General features: G+C 38.4%; 1 protein-coding gene across 3 annotated transcripts in view; it reads right to left on the reverse strand.

Moving 5' to 3' along the window:
* CEP112 (centrosomal protein 112) overlaps positions 1–14,549 on the reverse strand; it is a 170,503-nt gene that overhangs the window by 34,513 nt on the left and 121,441 nt on the right. For all 3 annotated transcript variants that reach the window (XM_075169444.1, XM_075169445.1, XM_075169442.1), the window contains 2 exons: positions 11,615–11,677; positions 7,579–7,728 (listed from right to left, as the gene is read on the reverse strand). In XM_075169444.1, coding sequence (XP_075025545.1) covers positions 7,579–7,728; positions 11,615–11,677 — 213 coding nt within the window. The remainder of the gene's footprint in view (positions 1–7,578; positions 7,729–11,614; positions 11,678–14,549) is intronic.

The raw sequence follows: 14,549 nt of genomic DNA on the forward strand, positions 1-14,549 counted from the left end.
AGCAGCCTTAAAAAAAGCTAATTTTCATTTTCTTATAGCATAGTTATAAACATTGTCTGCCTTCCTTTACTAGCTGCGTAGGCTTATGTCAGTATTACTCAACACTTACTAATAAAAGGGTTTTCTCTGTACCTTTCTGATCACCTAGGACCCCATTCAGTGCTATTACTCCTGTCTTGTCAGTTAAAAGCAGTGAATTTCATGGCTTGTTTTGAATTCCTTTTCACCATTTTTCCAGTGCAAAATTAGTGTAGTCCACCTCATTAAAAGAAACTGATAGCTTAGCTATATAAGACTTTGTATTTTGTTATGCATTTACGGAATCTTTAATTCCATAATTTGGAGACTGCTAGATGTAAGGTGGCATCCCTTCTAGGGCTAAAAAAGAATAAAAAGGACTTCATGCAACAAAGTGCCTTCTGGAGGGATAGCAAAACACTGAGGACAACAATGATAATGTAGGAAAAAGTAAAAATACAACCTTTTAAACCTGCCAGATAAAACTGGACTGCAGTTCAGAGGACTAGGCAAGCACTAGTTCTAGTCTTTTACAAAACTTGTAAGTATGATTTTGCTGTTGGCCATGGTAAGTTCTTCAATGTGTTGAGACATGAAAAGTCAAGAAAAATGCCAGAGTGCAAAGCTTGCTGCAGGAAAAAAAGATGACTCAATTCTTTGTCTCACAAAGCATGTCAAAGATATTATAAAGTACTTACAGATGCTCAGCCACTCAGATTGCCTGATTGGCCAAACATCTGAAACCCTGTAATTTTGAAGAGAAGGTACTATGCTTCAGAAATCATTTCTGTGGCAACAGAAAAAGAGATACGATTATGAAAAGGAGAGAAGACTTTTGAAAATCAGAATTTCAGTTGTGATTAACAACTGTTTAACCTTAACACAAAAATAAGCCTATTTTTATTACCATTTATAATGAATGTGTCAATACAGCCTGTCAAAGATAACCGTGTAATGGAATCAAGAGACAGAGCACGAGCAACAGTTGATAAGCTCGGGGCTAAACCCTCATTTCTCTAACAGACTGAATTTGGGTGAAACTAGTATTCATATAAACAAAGACTGTGAAAAACAGGTGCCTCAGAGTTTGGACCCCATGTAAAAGAGAAAACAAAACCATAAAAGCCCTGCAGATTTCATTTACCTATCCTTTCGGAAGACACCATTTCCTCTGCTGATCAAACAGAACATAGGAAATTATGAGCAAGATAATGTTATTTGCCTGGTAAATGACTGCTTTACAATGCTAAGGTACAAATGTCAGTGCCTTGTAATTCCCCGCTAATAAAAGACACGGCAGAGTTATCAGTATTATTATAGACTAAAGCCAGCGACAAAGAAATAGAGATCCACGAAAAATGACTCCATGTATTTAACATCAAGAGGGTCCCTTAAAACTCTTTATTCCACCGTGCCAAATAATTTATCATGGTAATGCTTAGCCACAAAACCAATTAGGAGGATTTGAGATCCCTCTGGAGAACTTTGTGACATACACATCTCTGAAGATCTTCAATGACTGACAGAATTTGGCATGTCTGTGGTCATCGAACCATCACAAACAGTAATGCGTGTTCTGACCAGATGTCTTATAAGACATGAGTCAGCGTCAGCTTCAACAGCGAAATGCTGACCTCCTTTTTACAGGCACCGTTAGCTAAAAAAAAAAACCACAAACACCTTCAGTCAAGTTTAAATACAAAATACAATAAAATATTAAAAAAGCTTATAAATAATGTGGATCTTATTAGCAAAAGTTTATTACACAGTGATTCAACAGCAGCCTAGATGATAACAGCTAACCCTACTGCATCAATGTATGCTGGAGAGGAGAGCCAGTCAAGACTCACTTAACAAAAGTCCTTGAAATAATACGTCTTCACTTTATCCTAAGTTTTAGGTTTTAATTTTTAGTTTACGCTAAGCTTACAGGTTCTTTTTCCTAATTAATGTCCTCAGTGCTATCAGTTACACATGCTCATAGCCTTCTGAACAACCAGTCATTACAGTCTTTCTGCTGTAAATACAAAGAAAATGCTGAACATGTAAACTGTTCCCCCTTTATTTGCCACAGCTTGGAAACTTGTCAGCAGCCTTAACAAAAAGGTAAAGAACTGAACTGGCCCAGCTTTCTCAAAAGGGTCTGACGAGACTGCAATGCCCTTGTTAGATGTGGCTTTAACACTGGGCGATCTCGTTTCCAAAATCACTCTACAGTTTTGTTACTGTGTGGATCCTGAAACTGTTCTCCCAGACCGACTGACGCACGAATCCAGAGCTCAGGTCCGGAGTTAATTTCCATCTTTGCCACAAACGTTGGACAAAGTCAAGGTTCTACCCTCCAGAGTCTCATTTGTAGGATAGGACCAAAAATGCTTCTTCTCTGTACTCTAGATCAGGTCAATTTAGGTTGTATGGTCTCTGATGCCTCTCCTTCCTTAATAAGCACTAATGAGGACATCTAAAACACTGAGAGTTAGCTTTGCTCGGGACTTTTAAACAAACAAATGAGAATTATTTATTTCTTACTAAACCCAACATTGGCTGTTGCGGAGTACAATGGTGGTATTTCAAAAGGTATTTTGAGGACAATAGACTAAATACTTCTGCAGGACTATAGTCACTCAGTTAATGTTCCCATAGCTCTGACATGCTTTTTCTTTTAATACAAAATATTATTTGTAATTACAAGTGGAATTTGCTAATAAACATGGTTGATAACAAAACATAATTACATGCAAAATTAGCTTGTGCACAAAATTTTTAAAAACACCGCTTTTCTGATATACTGCATTTTAGAGACGTTTGTAAATACCATCAGTATATTTTGAGAACTACTTTCTGGAAACAAAGATACCGGGTGCCCTTAAAGAAATGTTCTGAATGCTTTAAAACATCCCAAGGTTTAAAATAATTTGTTTTACTTTTAGCAGGAACCAAACGTGAAAGGGCGGGGGGATTATGGAAATCAAACCAGAAGGAGAGGCGGCCAGGCGTATCACCCTGGTGCAGCGGGACACAGGCAGAGCGGAGGGGTGGGCTGGGCAGCGGAGGGGTGCTCCGAGCACCCAGCCCAAGTGACCACGCACTCTCTTTATGGGGCAATTTGCTGGCATGACATGCCAAAATAGAGTGATATCAATGTAAACCCACCCGCCGTGGAAACAGTACTCCAGAATAGAGTACCCCACACACGGACTGCCTCAAGCGTAACTATAGCAGAGTAAGGATCCTGTTACAGTTGCACTGAGAAATCTCACTGTGTTGGTAAAACCCTCAGTCCAACCTTTGCCTAGAGGAAATTATCTTTTTGCTCCAAGATACGACAGCGTCTAACAAATATATGATAACACTGAGAATACTCAATGTCCACATAGGTCCTGACAATTTAAAAGCAGAAGTTTTCTCCTTTGTTCTGCTTTGGCTATAAAATACACTTTTGATTTTTTTCCCTCTCAACATTTTTAAACACAACAAAGAAAAACAACTGTTTCAAAATTTTTCACACGAAGGGGAACATTATTATATGACATTCTTTCCTAGAAATCTTTTAAGTCTTATTTATTAACAGAGTTAATCTGATCATAAGCTGGCTGACACACAAAGTGTTGAAATATGTCATCTTCAAACCATGTTTTGCTAATGAAATTTTGGTGTTAATTCAGGGGATATAACAGAATCCTAGAATCTGTAATATGAGCCAAACAACAAATGTGGTTCCTCTGGCAAAAAACCATCATTTTCTCCCTTTTCTGTTGTGGGTTTGTCACTGCGTGCTCTCCATCATCCATTTCTTTCCAGAATCTACTTTTTGATGTGGAGTCCCCACTTGGCCATCAACTTCTACATTAAAATTCTCTGAACATGTTTTGCAGTTCCAATCCCAGGAACTGCTTTGCACTTTCAATCCCAGGATCCAAAAGGATTTAATAAAAAAAACTAAGGCTGGGATTTCATAAATAACCTCAAGGTATCTCTACAATGCAATCCACTTTATGCTAGTGCTGAGTCCAGCCAGTAACCACTGCCAAAAGCAGCAGAAAAGTTAGGTAAATGCTCTGACCATTTGACTGTATTGAGCTCCGGGTTGTTGTGGCTAGATTGCTATCGAGATGCAAGAACGCTAGTTTAAATTTAGCCTTAATAAGTTTACACTACACTTCAATGACCAACGTAGCTCCTGCATAGACATTCTCAAGAGTTCAGCACCCAAACCCTTACTGGAGGGTGCCTTCCGAAATCCCAGTCTAAAGCATCACAAATGGGTTAACAGACATGGCAATTTAAGCAGCTTTTCCAAGCATCTGCAGGGCATTAATATAATTGTGCTCTCAACTAATCCTATGGTCTAAACCAATGGTTCCTGATCTTTGAAGTGTAAGCACATTACAGGAGAGGCATGGCACAGAGACCAGGTGAGCTTTGCTGGATTTGCCCCATGCCAGGCCAACTGCAGTGTCCTTGGACTCTGCTCCAAAGAACGCAAGTCCTGGTAAGTTCAAAGCAAAGATATCTATGCGGCATTGTGCTTTTGGGATCGTTCTCTGTGCCAACACTGTCGTAATCCCAACGGGCTCAAACTCAACAGCAGCGAAAAGGCAGCGACAGGAGTCACTCAGTTGTTCAATGCCTTGTCAGACCATTGCGTCTTAGGTCTTTGCCATTAGACATTGCAACGCGATGCCATCCAAATTGGTTACTTTATAAGCCACAAGAAAGGAATGCGATGAGCCAAAACTTTATCCTGACTTTATGACTCTGATGGCACAAACTTTGACTTGCCCTCAGGCCAGACAAATCACGGTGTAATACAGAATGCCAAGTACTTTACGCATTTGTCTCAAACTGACCCAAACTGAGGCCATCTGAAGCCAAAAAGCGTTGTTCAGATTGCGTTTTTAGGTTGTCAAAAGAAGCAAAATGTTCTTAAACGTTTCATTTATTCTTTTTCACTAATGTTTAAGATACTATTTAAAAAAAAAAAAAGATTACGGAGATAGATACAATTGTGGAATAACAACAACTTAGAAATCTTTAACTAGCAAAGAGAGTCAGGAATTTGAATTAACATCAAAATCATCTATTATGGCATCCACATCTGGATATCACTTTACTGACTAAATCCAAAACTTCTCTGAGAGCCAGTTGGTTTCTGTAAAAATGTATTTCTCCCTTTGAAAGGAAATTGGAAGGTCTTACAGGAAGTCAACCCAATACCATATAAAGGAAATTGCAATCTGTTCCTCAATGTTAGTTTAAATCAATGTTATATTTAGCAAATGCCCATTTTTTAACGATAGTCTTTTCAATAGCTTATATTATATTAAGTCTTCTCAAAGGCTTATGCTATATTAAGAACTGCTTTGTCTTTAGAATGTTTCTTTAATCATCCCTCAAGTTCTCCAGCTTGCCCTAGGTTAGATGTTGTTCCCCATCTCTAGGACATCTAGGATTCCACCTTCACCAAAACCAATTTTTTTTGCCCCAGGCCAATAAAAAGCAAAGTATTTCTGCATATGCTCATCTAGAAGTATGTGTGGTTCTTAAAAATATTAAGTGATCGAATATTAAAAACACCTCTTTCTGCTTCCAGAAGCATACGCAGCAGGTTTACCTTCCTAAGAATTTTCTATTTGGGTATCTGGCTTTCAGTAAATTTCCATTAAATCAGTGGTTTCAGAGGAAGATTTTTTTTAAAAGTACAATATTAATGATACTAAACAAAGTTCAAGAACTCCAAGCATAACAGCTCCTGCAATTTCTTCCCCAAGTTGACCAAATCTTACAAAACATACTTGCAGCACCAGTGCTAAAATCCTTCTGGGACACTGCTCAGAAACCCTGTGCAGAATTCCCTTTTGGTTTTTACGTTTTGAGGTAATAATGTCAAAATTAAGTTTATAATAGCTGAACACAGATTTACATGGAGAAGGATTTCATACAACCTATCATCATTAGTGTTCAAAACTGTTGTTACCAACAGCTGAATTATTTCCATTGAATGTAATTTAGTTTAGGTGAATCCATAAATTCAACAGTAGCACCTGCACCAGGTGCTAAGAAAAAAGCTGGTAAACGGTCTAAAATACATATTTCAAATATATAACTCAAGAAGGTATAATGCATGATAACTGTTAAATTACAACATATTTCTGACTACGTGGAAGACTATTCCACTGTCACAGGGTTTCAGTGTATCTAGGTGGCCACTGGAAAAGTGGAGAATTACAAACAGCACATTTTCCTAATCAGCAAAAATCCACCTGTACCACAAAATAGTGTGAATTAACTATTTGCAGATCCTAGTGATAATAAAAGCTACCTCTAGTGATTCAGTTTGGATAATAGATTATAGCCATCATCTATATGGTCATACCTTTGACAGAAGAGACTAAAGATTGATCAGAAAGAAAATTCTGCTCCTCAACACACGCACACACACAAATAAAGACAGACATTTTCCTTGAGGGGAAAAAAAAATCATTAAATAAAAAGAACACTCTGCAGATGATGAGATAGTAATGTCAATCTAATTGCCTTATGCAAATCATTCAGATGTAGAGGACAACATTAAGTGTACCGTAATTGAACATCAGATAGTTCCAACATGTAAAAGCTCCCATGGTTTCTTTTCAGCACAAAAAGTTAGAAAAACTGCAGGAGTTCATTTTTTCATGAATTTCTAGACATAACAACAGAATTCTTTGTTTGGTACCAGTAAATGCCTTTACAGAGAAAAAAAGGAATTTCCTTCTCCTACACAACTTTTAATGAAGTGTTTTGGTTGTCAACCCTAGCAGATTACATAGTAAAGAGCAATGGAAGATTTTTGAAACTACTCTGAAAGGAAAAATGTGTAAAAAATAATTCTACTTGCTTCTGCAGGTGGGATTCTCTGCAGCTGCTTTGAATCAGGGTGTCAAACCAGCAAGGAGCAGAGTCCGAATATTCAGAACCTGTAGTCTCTTAAAGCTTCTTTGAAAAAGACCAGAGAATGCAACTCTGATGCAAAATATGTAGAAATCTAATGAAAAAAAGTTACAGATAACAAATATTTTCTTCTATTCATATTTAGCAGAGACTTTGTTTTCAGTGGAACCTAAGAACATATTTTCCTTCATTGCAGCCTTAAACATGAAAGGTGAGATCGCCTTGTGAAAACCAAGCTAAAGCCCGTGCCATACTGCTGGCTCTCAGCTGGTGCAACTCAGCTCTCCTATTTTTCACCTTTTTTTTCAAGTACTGGAAGCTCTCTATAAAGGTACTGAAAATACGTTAAAATATCTGAGTCAATATGAAAAGAAAGAGAACAGGAAAGTTTCAAGTATTTGACTGAAGTGGATGGATTAGACCCGCCAAAACCAAACGTTTTATGCAGGCATATGATCAGCTAGAGGAAAGAGAGCCTGAGTCATCAGCTACATCAAAGTCGAGGTCCGGTGAATGGAATTAGTGAGGGCTGTGTGAACAGGAACGGTACCTGCATTCATCTGCCCACTGCAGAACTTTTAATTGCACTCAAACAGCCAGTAGCATCAGTGACTAAAATCCCCAGATTACCTTGATTGCTCTGTCATTATCTGTAATCAGCTGCTGCTTCTTATCTTCAAATTTTTGTACAACTTCCTGGAGCCGCTGCTCTGCGGCAAGCTGCTGCCGGCTGTTCTCCTCTGTCAGAGAGGAAATGGTTGTCTTAAGTTCAGCTATGATCTAAAAAGAAAACAGCATGCTAAATCTCTCTTCAGTAAAAGGCATGTATTTTGCATGTTTTTATGCTCAGCACAAGCATGGCATTGGCATACTCTGCTGTGCAAGCTAAATATTTTAAATTAACATATTACACACTAGCAAGCATGAAATTCCACGCAGAGAAAAAGGAATATAGCAAGGTTGCAAATGACAAAAATTGCTGAACACAAAATATTTGGAAGGGTTTTCCACTATGACATTCCAAAATATTTACTCATGAGAACAAAGCACATCTGTGATCTTCAAAAAGGAGCGTGTTTCCAGCCTTCCACTGCACTGAAACCAGTAGTGCAAATTTACATAGTGATGGTGGTGTTCGTTTTCTAGAGGGATACTTTATAGCTTGATACTGCAGAGAAGAAAAACACCCGAATTTACATACTGGACTGAAATTTAAACTTGATAGTGAAATTTCTGAGCTGCTGAAAGGAGCATATTCTGCTCAGCAATACAGTGGGGACCTGACTCAATGTCCAGGACCCTTAAACTAGACCTTTTACATGATTCGCTCATGATTTGTTGAAATGTACTTGTTTTACCTTTTTTATCACTGTGGAAAGTCATAACTAAACCTGATCCTTCAGGCATATTTACAGAATTTTATGCTGACATGTAAGTCATCACCCAGCAAAGCACTTAAACATATGGGAGAGTCACTGACTTTAATGTATATATTCAAGCTTAAGGTTAAGCTGCTGTAGCAGCATAATATAGTCTAATTCTAAAAACACTTCAGCGTACAGGCAGCTCAGGGAGAGGCTACCAGAGTGCTCAGACTTGTGTGTTTGCAAAGCCTCCTTATTGGTAGAGAAACATTTACCTATACTAAGGCCACAGTTATTTAGGAAAAAAATTTTTTTTTTTTTTTAGAACTACTAACAGGATAAGACTAACATAATAAGAAATACTCTACAAATGAAAGTACTAGAATCACTGGGGAAGGGGAAAAGGACGGATTAAAACTCTACTGTAAATTTATTTATCTGTTTTACTACCTGAAGACCCCAGAGAGTAACAAAGATGATGAGTAAAACCTACAAGGATATTTCTGTATTTCTTTTCTAAAAACAAATACATATTAAAAAAGATAATATACCGATCAAAAGGAAGGCTATTTGCTCTTAATGAGATCAATGGGCCAAAGTTTAGAGATTATCTGGTAGGTGTAACTCTTTAGGCAGAATTAAGCAGTATCACCGGGTTTGCAATTTAGATCACTTAGATGACACACAATTTGCACAAATTTGGCTTTGCTAGGTGTGTAACACATGCAGTGAGAAAGCAGGAGAAAGCGACGGATCATATAAATTATTAAGATAACAACTTGAAGCCATGCAAACCTATACCACTTTGTGTATGTTCCATTTTGCCATTTTTTAAAAAGAAAACAAAATAACAAACCCTTTAATATAACACAAAAGTGAAATTTAAAGCTTTTACTGGGTTAAGACCCTGCACTACCATAGGAGTTCTGAAATGCATGCAAGGAAATTGCAGCATGAATTGATGGAGAAAGATCTGCTTTGTGCAGTACTTTTCAGAGAAAAAAAATCTGTTTACTTTGTATAAACTTCAGAGGAAATTTCTTGAAATATCTTCTCTGTGTGGGTGTTAAAAGTGAATGTTCCAAGAGGCCACAGAGAGTAAGATTAGACAGATGTTGTCAGCAACACGACCACAAGAAAAGTTGCAGTTGACCCATTATTAATACTGAGCTACAAAAAACCCTATGTTCAAGTAACTTTAGGGATTTGATTCAAACCCACAAGAGTAAAGAAATTCAGACATCAGGGTGAAACTCCTTTATTGTGCCAAATAGCCCTGACATCTCATGTATGTGTTGTGTCTGCCACAGAAAGCGCAGAGGAATGCCAGTTCTGGTCATTGGGTCCATCCCTCAATAAAGAGAACAGTGTATTAGCTACAGCAATGCCTAGCTTAAAAAAAAACACGTCTCAAAATTTTTCCGTTTTGAGACTATTCTACAGGCCAATAAATTTCAGTCCGGCAAAATTTATGACAACATTTAAGTTAAATGGTTATTACCTTGCACTACACTACCTAGGTGTTCCCACCATAACAATTAAAGCAATTTCCCTCACCCTTGTTTAAAAACTCAGAAATGCTTAAATTATTCCATCAGTTTTTAACAAATGGACCAAGACCCTTTTTTGTATTGACAGAAAACTACGTCTGGCATAGAGAGGCTGACTTTTGATTACACTCACTTGGCATGACAACAGCATAAAAATGACAATGACAAAAAGTAAAATAGAGTTAGCAATGAAAGGGATTCTCTTCCTTAAGGTCTGGCATGCATTAAATTTACTTTTTGAGGTTTATCAATTTTCTGCTATTCAGGTTCAGATGGCAAGATAAAAAAAATAGGGTTTTTTGTTGTTGTTTCTTTCTTTCTTTATAAATAAGGCTCTCAACAAACGACTAACAAGGCATTTAGGAAAGCATTCTCTATGATTTATCAAAGAATCGTGGAACTGGTGAGAGTGGAAGGGACCAGCTCAAAGGAGGGTCGCCCAGAGCTGGTTGCTCAGGATCATGTCCAGTTGGGTTTTGAGTATCTCCAAGGATGGAGACCCCACAATCTCTCTGTATGCAAATAAATGTGCAGAAAATACACATTAGGTTTTAGAAATATAATGTAAAAATATATTTAACGATTCTGATAAAGGCAGTCTCAAAAAATGTGGTGTGAAAAAATGTGATAGTCCAATGAAATTTCACTGAAATAACTAAAGCCAAAATTTTGGACAAGTTTTACAGACAATGAGACTCAAAGGTAGCTGAAAAGCTGAAATCAGGAGCTTTAAAACATTTTAAAGTGCTTGTAATAAAGTTTGGAATTTCTTGTCATTGTCTCACTGATCACGTCTGCCTAGTTTAGAGGCTTCTAAACCATTCTTTGTAGTGTTTTTATTGATTTCAAAGGAGCATTATTAGACTATTATTACTATTGCTGAAAACACACTTTGCCAGTAAAAGGCAGGCATTCTGCTGTGGTTGGGAGGAATGAGAAGAACGACACCTCCACATAAATCCTCGTGGCAATTTTCTTATTATTAAAAGCTTAACTTCTAGTTGCATCTCCATCATTTTTCACACTTCAGTACTACCTATCAATCAAATTGAAAGCTGAAATATTTCAGCCTGTCATCATTTTTAAGCATATATGTAAATTCAACACACATTTTCATCTTCCATGTTAAAAGACTGCTCTGAAGAACAAAAACTCAAGTCAAAACCAGTTTGCTTTCAGGCCACTGACATTTTTCAAAGTGCTATTTTGGGCAGAAATGCTGAATTGGCTAGGAGCAACGATAAACATCAAGATGGCACAGTTGGGACCGCCGTCCTGCCATCGGCTGTGCGGGCAACCACCACCTTGTGACACGAAATGCAAGTCCTGGTTGTGCAACTGTTCCTGATTTTACGAGATGTGCTCGTTGACGGGACACCTCGCCTTCCCTTCCCACCGACTGACGGAGGACTCAGTTCTCTTGGGTCCTCAGGAGAGGAAAAAGTAAACATAGAAACATAGAATGGTTTGGGTTGGAAGGGATCATCTATTTCCAACTCCCCTGCCGAGGGCAAGGACATAAGTATGAAATTTAGAACTCAAAAAACCCCACTCATTTTTTCTAGTCAGCTTGATGCTCTGTGTTTTTTGAAAGGTTAAATCTGCAAGGAAGACATTGGATGTTTGATTTGGGACACGGTTGTGGCTTCTCTTGATCGTCAAGACCTAGACTTAAGAGCAGAAGAAATGACACTTTTCAGCAAGTTTCCAAATCAACGGATTCATGGGAATTCCTGCCTTCTCGCTACCTACCTGCGAGGATTTAGCCAGCTTCTGACTGTACTCCTTCTCAGTCTGCTTCAGCCGGCTGTTTGCCTGAAATACACACAAAAGGCAACCAGATTAGCTCAGATGAAGAACGTGTACAGACACTTTGCCACCGACCCCTCCGCTTGGCACCTCATCCACATGCCTATCGCTGAGCGGCTGGGCCCCGCGCCAACTCCAACGCCCTTTTGTGGCAGCCAAAAAACCGCAAGGGCTTGCCTTTGATCTCGGGCCAACTATTCATCACTTAAAAGAGGGGAGAAATTGTACCTCTGCTGCCAATTATTAGAAAAAAGACTTCTGTGGATTAAAAAAAAGAAGAGAGAGTGTGTGTGTGTGTGGCGGGGGGGGAGGCAACACACACAAGTTTATCGGGGTGACTTCGATTCTGAACGGAGGGAAAGGAGAAAGTCCCAGGCACGGGCTGCGAGGGTACAGCGCGGCATGGAGGACGCGACTTCGTGTCTCAGCTTGGTGTCTGCAGCTGCCTTCTGTCCCACCGCACGTCCCTTCTTTTTGAAAGGCGGCGATTACACTGGAAATCGACCCAACATGCAGCTGAACCAACTGGGAGCTCTTGGACATACAGCTCTTTCCGTCTCCTAGCATTTTTTTTCACAACTCAAAGATAAAGAATGAAACAAACTGAAAACAAGGCTTTGTCATATTGGAATCCAATAAGCAAATATTTCTATAATTCTGGGGAAAAATAGCTCTTAAGGTTTTTTCCTCAAATAATTTAATTTCAGAAATAATTTGATAATAACTAAAAAATAAACTCAATTTCATTTCAGGACACAATTCCGATTTGTATTTTTCTTGCCAAGTGCCATAGCATTATATTGATAGACGGTCCTCAAAGCGCTGTCCTCAAATGAACTACTAAGCGCTCGCGTGTTCTTGGCTCTAAAATTTGAAGACAGGTGTCTAAGAAAAATATTTTCTTAGGGGGACAGAATATTACAAAGCTGAGTTCTGAAGCAAATTTAAGCTGATTAAGTTTTCAAAATCTATCTGACCTCGTGTTCAAATCTTTGATCTGTCGCCCTTAGTTTTACGGCACAGCATCCAGCACTCAAACACATGCTCCTTCATGCCTGTGTGCCAGCGCCTGTTTTGGGGGACCGCAGAAGCCGCGGGGGCCCCCTGAAGCCTCTGAACCTTACTTGGATCCAGTTGCAAGACTGAAACTCCAGTTCTGCAAACACCAGGGATTTCAGTCGAGCAAATAGTCTTATTGATTTTACTGGACTATAAATTTTACTGGACTTTTAAGTTGCAGACAGTGTTTGCGAATCACCACCAAGGATGATAGGGCTCGAATCATCTTGTACAATCCAGGCAGTTATGTATGGTGCAGCTTAATACAAGTATATTACAGCCAGTTAAAAATAATCTTAAAGTTTACATGATACTGCAATTTAAGACCTTGAATCCCTTCAAATTCCAAAATTATGAAACATATGGAGGTCTCTATACTTCATCTCTTTGTTGGTACTAATAAATCTACTAACAAAGTTGATAAAAATCAATTATCAAATATGAGCATAATTTCTGAGAACATGTTTTGTTTTTTTTTTTTCTGTTATAGAGATAACGGCACTGTATATTCGTTTAAAACAGCATATACAAGAATTCTGGAGCACCAGACAAATTAAATTCCACTTCTTCTATATTTATCATTTAAAGTGTGCCACAAACACTGTAAGGGCATATTGTGAGGCTGCATAAATAAAAAGAGCAGTAACGCAGAAGCAGTTATGCCAGACAGCTCTATGCATGCTATGTTTCTCTTTGTACTCAAGCTGACCCATGTTAACACGCTTTCCACTGTATTGTCATCTAGTTTCAGATTACGTTTTACCACCACTGCGCATCATAAAATGACTGCCAGTTTATTTTTAGGGAAAAAGGTAAAAAATAAATTACAGTAATAGTATAAATTACTGTTACTCCCAGAGAGGGAGAGATACCAGTCAGCAAGGCACTGCAAAGAAGATCACATTACAGCTGCTCTCACTCAGCTTGCCTGGGGTAAAAGTCTTCATCTTTCATAGAAGCAGCTTTATAACCTCCTGAACCCACAGAAGAAATCCCAATAAATAATAAAAAAAACACCCATAACTTTCATAAACAAATTAGAACTTGTTTGTTCACACTCAGTAGAACCAGGATGACCTCTGATAGACATGGCAGAGGCGATCCAAAAGAAAGATATGCTGAATTTCAGTGTTTTGTTCCTAATTGAAGGCAAAGAAAGTATATCCTACCTGTTTATTTAAAGGCAATTACAACATTTTATTTTATAATGGCTTTAACAAATTCTAATTAGCAAAATATTTATAAGTTGTCTCCCAGTCATCAACAAACCACAGGTTCTTGCATTTACTTGCAGTCCCAAACATCCTTATTTGAGGGGTCTAATTTTCAGTACTGAGCTACCGAAACTTCCACTGACAAAAACACATTTAGAGTGGCTCTAGCTGTCTCAAACTGGCTATCTAGATCCTGTGGCACTAAAAACTATGGACACCTGCTGACTTCGGCTTTTCTCTCTAGATCTGTAACACCGTACAGGTCTTGCATCATCACAAACTGCACAGGTAGCACCAGCCAAGCTCTGCAGAAGGGAGTTTCTACAAGTTATATCACACTGGTCAGCTGAAAAGATCTAATTCATGGTGATGCACAGGAACACTGTTTTCCCTCCTCTTCTTTTACTGCAGAAATAGAAAACTTTTCCCTTTTTAAAATCTGCGACTGAACTAATTTAATACCTCTTGACTCTAAGTTGTTGCTTTGCAGCCTAGGGAGGCATAAACCTACTCCCCTGGGGCACACATAGCACTGCTGCACGAAAAAAAAGCACCTTTTTACTTTTTTTTTTGGTAAGAAATGGCTTACTGCAAAGTAAATACAC

This window comes from Calonectris borealis, chromosome 20, assembly GCF_964195595.1.
Source record: "Calonectris borealis chromosome 20, bCalBor7.hap1.2, whole genome shotgun sequence".
Lineage (NCBI taxonomy): Eukaryota > Metazoa > Chordata > Aves > Procellariiformes > Procellariidae > Calonectris > Calonectris borealis.